This window comes from Pithys albifrons, chromosome 3 (assembly GCF_047495875.1).
Source record: "Pithys albifrons albifrons isolate INPA30051 chromosome 3, PitAlb_v1, whole genome shotgun sequence".
NCBI lineage: Eukaryota > Metazoa > Chordata > Aves > Passeriformes > Thamnophilidae > Pithys > Pithys albifrons.
In genome coordinates this window covers 24,358,098-24,376,167 of record NC_092460.1, presented here as the reverse complement: position 1 = coordinate 24,376,167, position 18,070 = coordinate 24,358,098, and the positions used below count along the sequence as shown (strand labels likewise).

Sequence of the window (18,070 nt, the reverse complement as noted above, 5' to 3'; positions counted from 1 at the left end):
AGGCATGTATACCTGTTTGCTGTAATACCAAGAAGCGTGTCTCACAATTCTGGTTTATTGAGTTGCTTGCCTTTAAGTAGGTAGGAAATTCAGTAAGGCCATGAGGAAGGTCACCACCTTGTGTTCTTTATTAGATAGAAAGAGTACCTAAATAGCAGTCATGTCACAGAGGAAAGCAAAAAGCAATTGGGTGACTAAAATGAGAAAGGGTGGAATGTAACTACACTTTGAGGCAGAAGATCAGGTTGATTTACAGTAGCAGCTAGAGACCCCAGTCAGATTATGGCAGCACTGAGCTAGGTTATTTACCAGTAAAACATCTCCCAGTCCAAATAATTAGCCAAAAGAACAAGGCATAAAAGATGAACCAAGCAGAGTTTGGGAGAGGCAGAATAAGTTAATGAATATATACGTACTTTTGGCATGGACTAGCTGTGTGCATGGTTGTATGTACTTCAGCAAAGCAGCAGCCACAACTACAGGTGGCATTCAACCTTATTCATTAACTGAATCTCAGAGCATGCTGAATACAGTTTTAGGCATGCTAGAGGCTCCGAAATAGTAAATGTACAAACCATCCATTTGTCATACCTGGTCAAGAGATCCAGAGTAGGGGTGTATTCAGTGGCAGAGAAATCACTTTTCCAGTCAGGACTCCTGGCAGCCATTCTATAGTTTTGGAGATGCAGCAAAGCTTCCAATTTGTAAGATAAAGACAAGTGAAATGGTGTAGATTTTCAGTTTACCAAGTTTGCTTTGTGGCACCCCTCACCCTGCAATTATTCAGATACCCCTATTAAGCATTTAAAAGTGCTTATTAGTCTTCTAACAATTATTTAGACTTTAGAGGAGACTCCACAAGTGTCTTGTAGCTATTTGCTGCTCTTTGTAAAAGCAACTTGTCCAAATAGCAACAGCCCTTGACGTTTCATTCTTGCATGCCATCCTTTGTGTCAGTGTTTTTGTTCGGTAAGGAAGCCTTCAGAGATCCATGTGCTGTTGAAATTTATGGATTCATCGGAGATCACCCATAGTAAATGCCTGGACTTTACATCATATAGGTAACCATAAAATGGATTCTTGCATGTGGACACTTGAGCACAAACTGCCCACTCAGTGTTCTATGAAGTCCCTGCAATAACCATAGTACTTAATGCTGTTCTTTGCTCTGTAGATTGGGAAATCTCAAATCTTTTAAAGTCGTCATCAAAATCTTAGGTAAAACTTACAAAATAGTTGAAAGATTGAAAGGGGAAAAAAATGGCTTCCGCCTCAAAACTGAAATCTTAATACTTCTTAATACTCCACAGACAATATGTTAGCCCAATGTCTTAATAATTACGATAGTATTTATGTGGATTTACAAGTTTAAAATGGATAAACTTTAAAAGTAGTATATAAAATAGGTTGTGTATAGGCAGGGTTCTTACTGTAAGTGTAAAGTAAGTTATCTGCCTAAGTATTTGCTATGACAATCCTTCTTCTTTTTTTAAATTGTAGACCTTACATAATTGTCAAGAAGCAAAAACCTGCAGTTACAAACAAGCATATGGAAGAACTGGCTCAGGGATACAGGTACACAACTCAAGTAGATCATATTCATCTTTGCAAAGTAAACACTATGTGGGTGGTAATACTTTCAGTCAGTCAGTATTCCACAATCATGGGGTTAGCTATGCAGAGCAGAAGTCTACTCTCCTATATAAATTAATAATTGCTGCACTGGAGATTTTCTGTTTAAAGTCAAATTAGGTCTGCTCTTTTGTTACTGCTATGGAATTTGATGATTATACAGAATAAATACATCTCACAGCCTCATCTTTCTGCAAGTGGAAGACCTGAGGCAGTATCATCCTTCTCCTGACTGAAAAATCAAACACCTCAAGGGAATATCAATGTGACCATCCTAAAATCAGCACATTCTGAATTAGTTCTGAAAGTCCATGGTAATTCTTAGTTTACGTGTTTGAAAAAAACACTTGCACAAAAGCATCACAAAAACTTCCCTGATATTTGTTTGCATTGTTAGAGATAATAAATACATACAGGAAGATTTATTTGGTTAGTTGTTCAAGTAAGTAGTGTTCATGAGTCAGACTGTGTGAACCAGTGAATGGATTTTAAAAATACATTTTTCTTTTAATATGTAATATGCACAGAAATTTTCCTGCAGAAGTATTTATCTGGTTTAACTTTACATACTGCGTTCCTTTAGTATGTGTACTATGTATTCTGTGTTTGCAGAAATACACGACAACACTTCTAGTGTAATTTTTAATTTATGTAGGAATTTTGAAGACTTCTTGCACGAAGGCCTTGTTGAATATTTGGATGTGAATGAAGAAAATGACTGTAACATTGCACTGTATGAAAATACAATTAATAAGTAAGTATCCATTCAGGCTAAATGCTGCTACAGAAAAAACTTTCATGGTGTGACCCTCTGAAATGCAAGCATATAAATAGTTACTGTTTTCACCTACATACTGCTCCCTGCTAATGGTTGAAACCACTCCAGATGAAAGCTAAAGAAAGAAGTCTCTTCATACACATTCTAAATTATCCATGGGATAGTTACAAAAAATGGTTTAGGTTTTGCAAGATATGTTCCTGACACTAACTCTTAAAAATACAAAATAGTTAAAGGATTATCCTTTTCTTCTCTGGATATGGCTTTTTTTCCACTCTAATCATGGGGCTGCTCATTGAAAGTAATTTTATACTATAGGTATCCAGAAAGCAAATGGTTCCACATGTTACATGATTATCTTAGCATGTCATGATCATTGTTTGGAAATTTCTCTTACAGCTGTAGAGCGACCTTAGCAGCCACCTTACAGTAAAAGAAGTATGAGAATGAGACCCTCCCTTTGATTTTGGATGTGTAATAGGCCTTGATAAAAATATCTATATCATTCTGTGTATTCTTTACCACGTGTTAAAAACATTTTTGGTATGTGATTTTCATTAAGAAATATTTCCAGGCTTGTTGCATTTTCCACATATCCGAAGGATCTGGTGCTTTTTTTTCTTTGCTCTGTGATTAAAGAGCCTACATTAAAAGAAGGAGTCTTTTGAATTTGTAAGTCCTCCTATCTTTTTAAATTCTTTTTAATGTTTCTCTGACAATACCCTGTTAACTGAAGTCTGCATACAAGATGTCAGAAGTTATCTTCTGAAGTGTTGATCAGTAGATTTATGCAGAAAATGCATTTTCTAACTAGTCTGTCCTGGTCCAGTACTCCTGGAAGCCAATAGAAATACATCATTGATTTCAGTGGAGTTGGATGAGACATTCAATTATCTTTAATCTTTCCCAGATGAAATACATTAACTTTGCTAATTAAATTGCATTGCTCCTGCCCAGACTTTTGAAGACTTTATCACTTTAAGAACTTACTCTTGCATGCTCTCGATGGAATTCTGTATACATGAGTAAAGACACATGAATAAAGCACACACAATTGCTGTAATTTATGCCAAAATAAATAATTTCCACAAAACAGCAGAGCCCAAAAATTTAAGTTACAGGACACCTGACTCAGCCAGGAAGGTTATTGGGAGTATATCCCATGAAATACTGCTTAGGAAAAATAGGAGATGGTGAACTCCAATGGACTAATGTGAGGAAACGACTCCACAACAACTTGCAAAAAATTTGAGAGGTTCTTGTGTTGTCCATTTTGAGTACAGCTCCAATGCTTGTAGCTGACATGCCTTAAGTATCTGAGCTTGCATCATATGAGTGCATTGCTCCTTGTCTTTGGTAGTGCTATTCCCTACATCCCAGATAGTTCATTTGTGTACTTCCTTTCCCCAGATGGTCATCTTGCATTTTAAATGGTGTGACCACGTTGGTACAACTTGTTCTGGTAACACAACTGATAAAATCCACTATTGTGAGGTATCCCATTAACATTCCTACTTTTGTAATGTGAGCTTCTTTTAGCTACAGTATCCTCTCTTTACCTTTCCAATCCAATTATGGGGGGTTTCTTTAGAGGATTTGATTCTATTTGATGAGTTCAATTTCTTTACACATTTGTATCTCTGATTTTCAAACTCATGAGGTTGCCTTCCTTCCTTGGGCCCTGCAGTGGCATTTTTGACCTGCAGAAATTGAACTGCTCAGTAAAGTGTGAAGTAAAGGTCTCTCACTAGCACTGTGGAATATTTCATAAGATACCAGATCTGCATATGTTGCATCATCTTTGTTTGAAATAGGATTGACCTCAATGGTAAAAGACTTGTGTTGAATACTCGGTCTGAAAATGTGTCTGTAGTTCCATGCACTTGCACCTTTTGAAGAAATTGATGTACTTCACTACCAGTAAGTCTTAATTAAGCTTCTTGTTTTATTGTTGGAGAAGTGTCAGCAGATCCGTGAAGTTCTACAGAATAGGGGAGCAGTCTGTCTTTAAGCTTGATACTGGTTCTTGAGACCATTTTGCCATTACTTGACTGCAACTGGGATTCTGCCATTTGTATTTCCTTAAAACAGGCTTTAGTTAACATTGCTGCTTTTTATCAAGTGGAGGAAAATAGTGGCTGTCCTCTGCCCAGCAGGTGATCTTTAGGTTGTGCAAGCGTATTTGTGATTTATTAAGATTTCTAGGACTGGTAGAGGGTTTCTAGGTTTCTTTTTCTTGGTTTTCAGATTACATTTTTTTTCAGTGGTACATGCAATGTGTGTCTTAAGTTCTTGCTTGCATTTCTCTTAGGCCTGTATGTACTTTTAAGTAATTCTTCAGCCTTTGTGAGCTTATAGTGCTGCTGGAATAAAGGTTTTTCCACTGGTTGCCCTTGCAAGGTTTTAAAGTTTAGTAATAAAGTGAATTTGTTTAAATAATTAAAAGTCTTCCAAAAAACTTCCAAGAAAAGACAAATATTAAAGATGGGATTTTCAGAATGCACTAGATTTGGATCTGTGGGAGAAGCAATGTGTGCCTAAACCCAAGCTCTGTGTAATAAATCCAGAACATGAAAGATAGTAATTGAATAGGTTTGGTTATAATTATCTGTATTTCATAATTCCCCATTTCCTAGTTACTTATCTTGATTTAATTCTTATCTGCTTCAGCAGAGCTTTCTTGTACACTTCATTCTTAGTTATTAGTCACTCCACTTGCATCTCAGTGCAGGTCATGATTTAATTGTCTTTATTGAACATGTACTTTCTCACCTGAAGCTCATGTGACAAAGAACAAATTTTGTCATCTCTCAGTCTTTACTCCTTTACCTTGTCTTTTTACTTGTCATCAGTACTGCCTTTTAACAGCATAGTAATTTCCAAAATATTTTCTGAGCTTTTCAAATAGTGTCTTTATTATGCTGTATCACCTGTGGCACTGGATCTGGTTTGGACACAGATGTTTTCTCTCTAACTGATACTGTATAACTAACCTTGGAAAACTAAAACTACATTTTTAGTTTTTTTCAGTACCTCAGTCTGTCTTGCTCTTCCTTCCTCCATCTCCCCAGTGGATTTCTGGATCTCTGAGATTAGTAATCTAATGCTGAAGACTCTCATTACATGAGAAGACATTCCTTAAGGAGTTTTGGATCTTACTGTATAAACTGATGTCTTATTGTCTTACTGAGCTCTCTCAGATTGACATTATCTAGAGGCTTTTCTCCATGATGGAATAAACCCTCATTTATTTCTTCTTCTTTTCTTTTCATGTAGAAACACTTAAAGTCAGAAGAAAGTTGCTATTGTTTGGGATTTTTAAAAAAAATCTGATAGTAAATTCATATTTTAAGGTCCCACTGACTTACATTTTCCGGAACAGAACTGAAGTATTATGAGATACTACTAAATTAAGTAAATTCTGCTTAAGTTGTTTGTTCACAAGCCTGCCATAATTAGTACTCTTCCTTTTAAGAGCCACAACCCATTTGGAGATTGAGCCTTTCACGCTTCTTGGTGTCTGTGCTGGGCTGATTCCATATCCTCACCACAACCAGTCCCCAAGAAACACTTATCAGTGTGCCATGGGGAAACAAGCTATGGGTAAGACTTTTTTTATTCCTTTTTGAAATGTTTTATAGTTTTGAAGCTGTGTAGCAAAAATGACAAACAGAAAAACTGTCATATAAAAGCTTTGGTAGGAGAAGTAAAAGATTACTTTAGCTTTCAAGAAAAAGGAGTTTAACTCTGGAAGGTGGAAAAATTAAAAGTAAAAAAATACAATCCATTTTACTTAATGAAGACCATATCTATAGGTCCTAATGCTAAGAAGAAAAATCGGATAAACTGCGGCACTTTCTTTTTTGTTGGGTTTTATTGATCATCGTGACTTTCAAGTTTTCAGCATTGCTGCAGGATTGGAATTGTTTCTCTTTATGCTGTGATGTGCTGTGTTTCCAGACAAAAAAGAGTTAAAAAGTGTTCTCACAAAGAGAGACAGAGCTGAGATTGAGGAGCATTTCCCTGAACAGTTGAGTATGTGACCTAAAAATAAATATATAAATAGTTAACATTGACATCAGAGAATAAGAAGAATCAAAGTGTGAGAGAGAGTGGTTAGTTACTTGAACACTTTCTGCAGCTCTACTTTAGATTTTGGACTTTTCCTCTTTTTGACAAGGAGAGCAAGCCCTGCCTCAGCAGTGTAACCAAAACAAAATTAATTTCCTGATCATGTATTACTTCATTTGACAATGTCATATCTGGTAACTAAAACACAACCATTTTGTAAATTTGCTGTTGTGGTTAATTGACAGGTAAGTTCTAATCCTTCCTCAAGTAGCGTTAAAGCATCAAAGTCATATGGCCCGTGATCAAGCCAGAGTCCCGCAAAGAGCCTGACCAGCCATACATCAAATCACACAGCTGTATTCAGACGGGGGATGTACATGCCAGTTTCATGTTTTGTACTGATGGCTTGCCTGCAAGTTGAGAGCTACAGTAGCACAACTCTGTGTCATGAAGAAACTAACACTTCAGTTGGGTTAACTAAACCATTTGTTTTGTTCTGTGCGTTCAAAACTGAAACACTGCACCTTTTGTGAGGCTTCTCCAGCAGAATTAAAAGCAAAGTAACTGCCTTGTGCTGAACTGTCGTGTTCAGCACATCAAAACAGGAGAAAATGGCAACAGATGTATGTTCTCCCTTTAAATTAAAAATAGAGGGAAGGAGAAGAGGAGCAATGCAATCTTTTTCCTTACAGTTCTCCCCCATCCCATTATCTTTCCCCCACCCTTGAGTCTCTATTTTATGACTATTAGTCTCAGAAGGTTTGGTTAGTTACCACACACAGTTAAGCAGGATCAGTGTGTACAGAAAGCCAATTCAGTATCTGTGGAGTTCTTTTGTAGTTTTCTGTGTGAAGGTTTTTTTCCCCGTTTTGTTTTGAGTGTCATTTGCAATTCATTGTCTGTGTTTTCTGAGGTTGGTGTATTCAGCTGCTTTGACCCTAGGTCTTGCACATTTAGCTCCTTGGATACAATCCTCTGACGTTCCTGCTGACGCTAGGAACACAAAAGCCATTGAATATCTTAAGCAATAAAAAAGCCTTTGTTTCAGTTTGTTATGACAAAACACCTGACTCAAAGAATAAGCAGCTAGATAAAAGTACATTTTAAAAGCTGGCACATGACTTGAGCTATATTTTGCACTGTCTGAAGTATCTGCAAACACCTGAAGCTTTTTTAATAACTGATTAAAAATAAGCCATCGTAAATGGCAATGTGTAGGGGCAGAAGATATTTTTCTCTACACTTACTGATGAAGTGAAACCTAGAGGTTATTCCTGAAATGTTGCACATACTTTTTTCTGTTTATTCTTATGAAGAGATGCAATGTAGTGCTCCAAATCCCCACCCTTAAGTGTAACCATCCACCTTTTGGGCTTTCTTTCTTCATACCAAAATTGCAGAGCAGGTCCTGGTCCAACGTGTAGAAATTGACATCTGCAAGACCTCTGTGTCATTCCCTTAACTGTCAAAACCCGGGAGAATGGAGGGAGCCCTGGGGTTCAGACCAGGGAGGGAGAGCCTTGTGCTCCTCCACACTGACCCACCCCCTCTGACCACATCACAGAGCCGTGCCAGCAACTTTGGGCAGTCTTTGCTCTTTTTTAAGCAATGTCAAGCCAGGGAAAGGTGTGAAAGCACAAGTAAGTGGAGAGTGGACATCAGAGCTTGCAATAGGGTCTGGAATCCAGTATCCCTGAGAAGTCTTAGGTCCTGAAATGTTAACGTTTTTTCCATATAGCATTAAATGTCCTGAAAAGTACCTTCATTTGATGGGTAGATGTGTCGTCATCTTGGAGGGCTAGGGCTGTGCTTAGTGAGCAAACTGGATTTCAGTAATATTAAATTGAAGTTCAATCCCTCTCTTATGGCATAGGTAATTTATTATATGTTGCAGATTGAACTGTATGACTGAGAGGACGTTAGGTGGCAAATACAACAGCAGCTGCAAGGACCTCAGTTGAACCTTGACATTTCAGTGCAAGGTTAACAGTTGTAGCTTGAAATCTCAGTCTTTTATATTAAAATACAAGATTCTCTTCTGTTTGCATTCCATGTGTTGCTAAAGTAATGCTTAAGAGAATCAAGGGCTTTTACAGTTAGAGAAATAGTTTTAAATTGATCTTTTCAATTATGTTAAGATACAGAAAATCAGAAGGTTTTACACACTGTACCTCTGTGACTGTGAAATGCTGTGATGCTACAAAAACCCTTTCTTACTGTATCATGAACATTCTGCTTTGCTTCTGTGAAGTAGCAGAGCCCTTTATACACTGCTTTGCCTTATGCTGAATGTGTTAAAATTAAGTGGCAAAAAATAATGTGCTCCAAGGAACTGAATGTGGGTGGTTTGGGTGTTTTGACGTTTGTGAAAGGCTCATTGATGGACTGAGAGCCAGAGTCCTCTCAAATTCTGTATGGCGAGCCTATGGGTGGAGAATCAACCTCAAAGCAGAAACGGCTGTTGTTGGTCATCGCAGCTGGATTTGGGTGCATTGTGGCCACAGCTCTGCTCTGCCACTGCTCTCTGAGGAGTGTTTGTGCTCTGTGACACAGTCTCATTTTGACATCTCTCCCTGGCAGCAGGCACAGAAGTGCTGAGGCAGAAATAAGCCAAACTGCTTCCCCCTGTTTACCCTTAATCTTTTTAACTGACCTCTTAATCTTTCTACAGTGAAAGGAGTGTTTCTGATGCTTAACATCCAGATCATTTAATATGTGTACTGTGAAAATCTCTCTGAGCTGAGTTGGAGCTCCTCCACAAGGTTTATTGCAGCATTGAGAAACTCTACTTCTTCCTCTCTTGGTTTGTGTTCATATAAAAGGACAGAATAGTAGAAAAACCATGGTAAAAATGGGAAATACATAAGTACAGCAATTCTTTTCTTGGCATGTGCAGTAATAGCCCCTTTGGCTCAAGTAGATTGATTTCTGTATCCTTGTTAATTTTGATTGAACAGTTTAATGTTGCTGCAAGTAATACACCAAAGAATAGGATTAACACTCATTTTAGCTGGCTGTTTGTTCTGGTGTGTTCTCAAAACTTTCTGCATCAGAATAACAATGCCTCATTTATGCCAAGTATCAGTAGATATATTTTATAGTGATTATTTCACACTGAAGAATGATCAAATGATACTTTAAAATTAAAAAAACTGTCAAGAAATGGAAAAAAAGGAAGGAATGCACACATGCATTCACAATATATCAAGTACTGAGAAAAGCAAGAAAATTATCTTTGTTGTATTCAGGTCAATCTTGTGTGTTTTGCTTTAACCAGGGCTAATTACCAATGAAAAAAATTAGTTCTTCCTGTTGGGATAATTATAAATGTGAGTCATTGTGAGCTGGGTTTTTTATGGTGAACTTTAATTATACTTTACTTTTCCTTGGCTATATGGCTGGAGCAAACAAGGGCTCTCTTCTTTCAGAGAGAAAACAGAAATAAAGCTGGTGCCTTCCTTCATTTCAGTGCCCACACAGAGGTCTCATCCCAGCACACCAGCCCTCAGAAGAAGAGAGCTGCCGTTTGTTTTAAACAAGCAGATTGTGGTTTAAGGCTGTGGTTTGTTAGCCCAGTTTAGAGTGAGCATTATTTGTATAACCATTAAATCCTAGCAATTAGGAATAATATATGGCTGATACATGGCATGCTTTTTTGGCTAATTTATTTCACTTGTGCTCTTGACTCATTGTCTAACCTGTTTCTTTCCTGCTTGGATATCTGTCATTGATATATATGTATATGTTTTCCATTTGATGAAATAGAGCATTCAAGTCCTGACCGATTACCTGAATACAGTTTATTACTGAGGTTCAAAATCTCAGTAACGTTAGTCATTCATGTCTCCTGGACAGTAGCAGTTCTGTTAGGCTTATCTGAACCTCTGGTAAAATGCCAGCTTTGAAATATATGAAACATCTCAAGGCAAATCATTTGCGCTACCAGAGAAATATGTGGAAGTGTCGTTTGAAGTCCTTGGTATGCAGGGGACTTCCAAAGATTGTTACTGGGGTGCAAAGGACAAGTTTAGCTGTCCAGTGCTCCAGACTTATCCTGTCTTAGCATCCCTAGCCAGTGAACCCTAGCAGGCACAGCATATAAACGTCTCAGTGGAGAAAAAAATTACAAGAATTTCAAAAGTCAAGTTTGGCATAACTTACTCTGGAAAAGATTTCTGTCAGCGTCAGGAAATTGTACCTATCTGTGAAACATTTAAGGTAAGCTTTACCACAGACAATTTATCCTGAAAACACACACAGGGAAAAAATGGTCTAGACCTCTTAAGTTTTTCATTTGGAAGTAGATTTGCCTATCTGTATACTGGGAAAACCAGGGAGTTTTAATCAATGTACAAGGAGAATAGTGTCTGATTGACATCTATGAGAATCTGAGAAATAGCAGGGCCTTCAGATAGTGGGCTGACTGTGAAGGTCTTCAGTGTTGATGAATCCAGGCCCTACCAGCTTATGTCTTACTGCAGACAAAAAATATTGTTGAAAGATTATTTATTTCCTTATCCAAGACAAAGACAGGAAAGCAGCTTCTGAAAAGCAAGAAGTAAAGCCTGTCAATTCTACCAGATTTTCCTTGTAATTTGAAAATGCTGTGCCTGTGACTTCAAATCTTTCTAGAACCAAGGAAAGTCCAGGTGTGGAAGAGCCTACTATAACAGTTCATTTTCAGACAGTATCTGTTGAGTGATCTCTCTGTTCTCGTCCTTGGGAAAGGATAGAGCTGTTGTAGTTCAGGAGAGAGAGCTTAGTGGCAAGGACAGGATAGATCTTCGGAAATGCCCATGATGCTGCCTGGTATTAGAGATTTGATTTCTAGACCTTTTATGAAAATGCAGACATTTGGAAATTGCAAGTAGATGCATTTGAAATGTGAAGCTTACCTGCCCTATGAGCAGATTTGTGTTCAGATGTACTGTTTTCTGGGTGTGTGAAGTCTTCGTTATACACTGGCTACTTTGACCTTTCTGAGAAAGCAGCCAGACTCTCAAATTGCAGAAGAAAATGGAAGGGTTTTGAAAGACTTACATCCTAAGCACAAGTCAGCAGAATATTTAGCACTTAAAACTTTAAAACAACTTTTCAGACTATAATTTCTTAATTGCTTAGAGACGTAGCATAGTCGTGGTACAGCAAACTCTAATAACATACGACTGCCATAACATTTGTTCTGCTACACAACAGCTTATGTTTCCCTGCTGGGTGTTAATTATTTTTTCCTCAGATTTCAGAAGACATTTTGGCAGCCTGATGGGACAGGGCCAAAAATTTCAATCTCAAGCTGGGAGGTCTATACAAAGGATTGTATTCTGAACTGTAAATTTAAAATTAATTTCATGTAAAAAGACACATATATTATGAGTGAACTTCTACTGGAGTCTCTCTAGCAGTGATGCTTCTAATGTCAGAAAGTAAATCAGTGTTGGCTACTGCTAACAGTATGCTTTGTTCTTGCTGTGTCACAGGCTGCTGTTGAACTAATTATTGCCCAGAAAAGGAAGGAAATATGATGTGGAAGATGCAGAGCTTGATCCACGGTTTCTTTTGAACTCAAAGATAGTCTTTCTATCCATTCTCATGAAATTTTGCATGAGGTTCCTTAAACACAAGTTCAGCTCCACAAAACAAACCAAATTTGTGGCTATGAGAACAATGAAACTTCCTACTTGCAGTATTCACTGTCCTGATTAAATTAAATATCTTATTTGCATTCAGTCAAATGGCTTTTATTTCTTTTGTTGTTGTTCTTTTTGTATTGATGCTTAGGTTTTGCTTTTTCAAGAAAAATAATTCTTTCTGGATGCTTCAATTAAGAAACTACTTACATGTTTATTTAAATATAATAATGTAAAGTTGTTCTTGTTTTGCTCTGTTTTATGATTTCTTTCCTCCCTTCTTTTCTTGAAGAGTTTCTGTGTGGTTTCAGTTAATTTGCATTTGGTAATTTTTTGCCAAAACCTTGTTAGAAAACTCACTAATGTTCCCATACTTTTGTTTTTCTTTTACATGCAGGTACTATTGGATACAATCAAAGAAACAGGATAGATACTCTTATGTATCTCCTAGCGTATCCACAAAAGCCAATGGTAAAAACAAAAACAATAGAACTGATAGATTTTGAGAAACTGCCTGCTGGACAGAATGCCACAGTCGCAGTGATGAGCTACAGTGGTTACGATATTGAAGATGCTCTTGTCTTAAATAAGGCTTCTTTGGACAGAGGTAAGAACCATCCATTCTTTCCCACTTCTCTACTGTGTGCTCTAATGCATATTCCACTAAACTTGTTGTCTGGTAGTTTTATCCTATAGTAACTCTTTCTGCATTTATGAGCATTGGATCTCATATTAAGAATTACAAAGCTGCTTCAAATGGTTTTGTTTGTCTTCTGTATGAATAGTGATTGTAATTCTGTGCTTGCAGTAGTGTGAACACTCAAACTTCTGAGTCTGAATATTATAAGGAAAAATGGCTAACTTCTGACATCAAATAAAAAAGTGTAAATACTTACTTTACAAAAAACATAAGTATTAGTGTGTTCTGTTCGAGTTGCTTTTTAGATAGTTACCTGAACCTTTATTACTAAAAGGTTTCATTATTTTCACCAGTAACAAAAGCAATAGATGAAATTAGACTTGTGAATGTATTTAGGAAAGGAATAGAACCCAAGGCATTTTATGTCATTGTGAGCTTGGTGCTGTGAAGGAGCAATAGCAGTAGTGCCGACTGTCCGAGAGAAAATAATAGTATTGTCCTAAGCGAAATAATTTAGCATTTATTCAGAGTTAAACTAATGACCCGCTTCCTTTAAAGAAATATCAACTCTGCAGCACAGTGTACTTTAAGTAAAAGTACGTAAGCACCAAAGAGAAGGTTAACTAAGTGAAACACATGTTTGTGTCAGTCTAGCTTGTTTTGCTCCCTCTCCACACTTCTTCAGGGCTTTATGTTAATGCTGCTGGGGATTGGAGGACAGTTGACTGAAAACTTAGTCTCTCTCCCCTCTCTTTTCTAAATAAATTCCTTTGAGAACAAATGCAGTGGAGTGATGAAATTGGTTTTAGTTTCGGGTGGCCAAAATCAGATTCTTCCATCACTTTATTCCCCCCCTCTCCAACTCCCTTCCTCCTAGTTGCTAGGCAGCAATAATAGTATTCCTAGACATGTATCTTTGGCATTAATGTTTGCTGCATTTAATTTATGCCTTCTTTTCTAAAACAACAACAGGCATGATTTAAAACTGAATGTTTTCTTGTAGACTGGTAACATTTACAGGGAGAGCTGTGGTGCTTGTCAGGAGTTACTTGACATAATCTAAAGATATAGATGTACTGTATGTGGCCACAACCATCTTTCAAATGAACTTAAATAACACAGGAATACTCAAAAACCTTGCTCTTGGCTGTCTGTAATTCTAAATGTGATTAAAGTCTTTAGGTATCATGGTTAGTTGTTCTACTTGCAGAGAAATTCCAGAGATGCTACTTTTCTCACCTAAAACCCCAACACCCCTTATTTGATAGCAGTATGTGCAATTCAGAATTCTTTCTGCTGGGAAAAGCAAGTGAGTAATGGGATGGTTATATTAAACACTCAATCAGTACTTTCTTGGTAGACTAGCTTGTGTCAGCCACAAACATGAGTAAAAGTTTGAGTTTCTTAGAACTCATAAGAGGAAGAGGTGCTATTCTTGTCCTGTTACAGTCTCTTCTCCTGTATTTGGTCTCCCTGGGGACTGCCAAAGGTATGAGAAATGATATATGCATGTGTGTGCAGAGATACACAAGCGGATTAGCACAATTCAGAATTGTAGTCCAGTATCTAAAAAAAGTAGCATCCATGATCTGATGTTTAAATTGTGAACTAGTAGGTATCCATGCACAACGTTATGCATATATAGCCAGTGCATAATCTCAGGAATTAAAAAAAGTTTTTACATTCTATAACTCAGTAGGTGGATCAGCCTTCTTATTTTATTCTGACAATGTGTTATAAATGTGCTTTGAACTCCTAGGCAGATGAGTTTGTGTTCCATTTTAGGTTTTGGAAGGTGTCTTGTCTATAAGAATGCCAAGTGTACGCTGAAGCGTTACACGAACCAGACGTTTGATAAAGTGATGGGGCCGATGTTGGATGCAGCTACCCGGAAACCAATCTGGCGCCATGAAATTTTAGATGCTGATGGGATCTGCTCTCCAGGTATGTCAAACTCCATGTTCATTCATGGCAGGTTCAGAACCTTGGTAGAAATTAATGTTCTGTTAGTATTTCTTGCACACCTTGTTTTATACTTAGTATTTTGGGGTTTTTCTCATAAAGGTTGACAGTATTGTGATGGAAAATTAAAAAGTATTAGTTCCTGAAAGCAGCATGCTATCAGTCATTGGGGTGGTTTTTTTCCCTGTTGGAAAAGGGAGCTTTATATTTAAGTAGGAGAGTGAGTCTTTAACAGTGTGAATCTGTGAAGCATTAGAACTTGTATTCTTCTTATATCCTAGAATTGGCAAACTTTTAATACTGTGGTTTTCTCCTGATTGTCTATCACATTCTTCTGGGTTTTTTTTAAGGATTGATTCCTTGCTATTTTGATTTCATGTGTCAAAATCTCCTAGCATGCTGTCAGTTAATGCAGTTGTTTGAGGAAGTAAAACCTTGTGGTTTTAACACTTTAGAAGGATGTTTAGAGAGACATAAAAAATAAATACATTTTTAAGAAATACATAAAAAAATAAATTGCATTTACTTATGATAATAGAAGTATAACTTTCCAATGGTAATGGATTTGAGAAGTAATCCTCCCATACTGTCTGTCACCCTTCAGTTAGAAAACAACTTAATAGATCTGAGATCTAATAAGAAAGGTGTTGTAAAAGGCACTAAACTTAATTCCATTATAGCAACACAATTGGGTCAATTTTGCTCTTTTACACATCACAATGAAGCTTTCAAAGTTAATTAAGAAAAAAAGGCAAGAATCTTCCGAAGTATTAGGACAGATAGGACTGGTTTGAACTCCAGATTGAGACTGTTCTCAGCATGTAGGTAAAAACCTATTTGAGATAGTTCATGTGGACAGAAGAGACACATGCCAAAGTTCAGTGTAGTTTTGTGGAGGAGATGGGAGGTAGGTACTTGGTGTGTAGTCATATTGTGGGGCATGTTACTGATTTGGTTTTCGATGTGAAGGGCAGGATAAAGGAATGGAGCGAGAAAAAGCTATGCACGACACCAAAATCAATAGAAATATATAAATAAAAGGAGAGACTGATAGTCTTGCACAGCTCATTGTGGAAATTATGTGATGTCACAAAGTTAAGTGTGAATTTCTAAAATTTGTCAGTTCAAGTGTTGCTTATTAGTATTTTCCATACTTAGAGCAGATGACTTCAGATATTTTTGTGTAGTCTTTTGACCTAGGGTATGTTGGGTAGCTGTTCTCTCAGAGCACCCAACACAGCAGTTGTTCTGTTTTGGTTTACTAAAGAAAGCCAGTGTAATGATTCACTTTCCATGCAATATTTAATAAAATAGCATGATGTACTTCCTGGGCATGTTCCTCTCAGTTTGTTTTCCATCTTACCTTTTTATTAAAGCTAAAAAAGTATTTCTAACACAGGTATCCAGATAAATTTTCATGGTGCTTTGATCTTTATAGGTGAAAAAGTAGAAAATAAGCAAGTCCTTGTGAACAAATCGATGCCAACTGTGACCCAGACACCTCTGGAAGGAAGCAGTGTGCCTCAGCAGCCGCAATACAAGGATGTGCCAATAACGTATGTTGCAACATAACTTCATAGCTGGAGAGGGTACATGGAGGAAAGAGGTCTGGGAAAATACTCAGTTCTAGAAAACTCAAAGAAATAACCTTCCCTCTGCAAATTAGATTGAGTCCTGTAGGCCTTGATTTTGCACAGGTTTTTTCTGAGCTCAGTTACTCTCAGAAGTGCTTAGCCACTTACTAATAAATTAGATTCTGACACCTGAAAGGCTGGAATCACAAGCAGAGGGAGGAGCTCTCCTGAAGATGTTTGTGTAGAGAGACAACCCTAAGCAGGCTTGCAGGAGAAAGCGAGGAGGGAGGTAAAACAGTGGCAGAGGGAAGAGACGTCAGTTGTGATGAAATGATGGATAAACGGGGGAAAAAAAGCAGGATGAGTTGGAGGGCAGGGAACATGAGTGTACTTAGTGAAGTGGCACATCTCCTCCATACCGACTCCTGCAGAAAATGACTAATGCTGATTGGTGCTCAGCCTTTGCCTTGCCGGGTAGGAGGCCAGGAGATGGAAATCTGCCTATCTCAGGGGCTGACAGTCAGCTCATTATGGCCAGTCCGGATGGAAAGGCACCAGTGAATGGGGAAGGACAATCAGTAACAGTTTTTCCCATCTTGTCATGAGAGAACCAGGAAGGGCTTGTGAGGTGTGAGATTAAAAATTTGTATTTAATGTAAAAATAAATAAACAATGAAGGGCTCAACACTGCTTTGTCAGGAATAGCCCTGACAGTTGGGTAAATGAGCAGAGAACAAGGCAAGCAGTAGGTGCCCAGATCAGAAAGGCAGAAATAGCTTTGCTGTACACCTGTGTGCTTCATAGACAATAGAAAGCTCCAGGTTTACTCCTACAAGCTTATTAATAAGAAATGAGGCAACAGTGTAATTTTGTTCTTAAATACTCAAGGTATATTCCTTAAACTCTCATCTTCAGTTATAACTCTATATTTGGCATTTGTTTGTTTAACTGAAACTCCAGAAATTTAAAATATATGAAGAAGCTTTTGCTATTAAAAAGTCCCCATGTAACAAAAAAGTATACCTTGTTCTTTAGAAGTTCAGCAAAATTCTCCCATAGTTTCTGTTGTGTCTCTTGAACCTTTCATTTTCCAGAAACATACTGTATTCTGGAAGTTACATGTAAACTTGTATATGAGGAGCAAAGATATTTATATATATATATATATATATGGTTCATCAAAATAAAACTAATGGTTTTGGCTTCTTGTACTAGCTACAAAGGTGCCACTGATTCTTATATCGAAAAAGTAATGATTTCATCGAATGCAGAAGATGCTTTCTTGATCAAAATGTTGCTGAGGCAAACTAGACGTCCAGAAATTGGAGATAAATTTAGCAGTCGTCATGGGCAGAAAGGTAAGCTACACGTTTAATAAAAATAAATACATGTTGTGTATGCCCACTATACATACACAATATCATCATAAATATTTCCATTGATTGGTTCAAATCTTTAATGGATACAGTGATAGAAAACCATATCCCTTTTTTTGGGTTGAGTTCATCTAATTTAGCAATGCTGTTTCTGAAACTGAGGACAGGTATGGGCAAACATGACTCTCACTTGACTTACGAATCTGGAAAACACAATAGTTGCCCATTTTAAACAAAAGGGTTTTGAGGTTTGGTTGGCTTTTTTTTCCAAGTGAGAATTTGAGTTTAGGGGATAGGTTTGCCAATGGATTATCCAGAGAGAGATTGGAGAAAAGTGTGAAAGGGCCAATTCTGAATGGACAGAAAAGACCAGAGATGAAACGGGAGATTTGCAAGTCATCTCTGCAGAC

The 18,070-nt window shown here is 37.4% G+C and overlaps 1 protein-coding gene across 4 annotated transcripts in view; it reads left to right on the top strand.

Annotated features, from left to right (window-relative positions):
• The window catches only part of POLR3B (RNA polymerase III subunit B), an 83,797-nt gene that overhangs the window by 41,313 nt on the left and 24,414 nt on the right, over positions 1 to 18,070 (top strand). For all 4 annotated transcript variants that reach the window (XM_071551025.1, XM_071551026.1, XM_071551030.1 and 1 more), the window contains 7 exons: positions 1,501 to 1,575; positions 2,288 to 2,386; positions 5,886 to 6,013; positions 12,506 to 12,715; positions 14,534 to 14,692; positions 16,149 to 16,266; positions 17,500 to 17,642. In XM_071551025.1, coding sequence (XP_071407126.1) covers positions 1,501 to 1,575; positions 2,288 to 2,386; positions 5,886 to 6,013; positions 12,506 to 12,715; positions 14,534 to 14,692; positions 16,149 to 16,266; positions 17,500 to 17,642 — 932 coding nt within the window. The remainder of the gene's footprint in view (positions 1 to 1,500; positions 1,576 to 2,287; positions 2,387 to 5,885; positions 6,014 to 12,505; positions 12,716 to 14,533; positions 14,693 to 16,148; positions 16,267 to 17,499; positions 17,643 to 18,070) is intronic.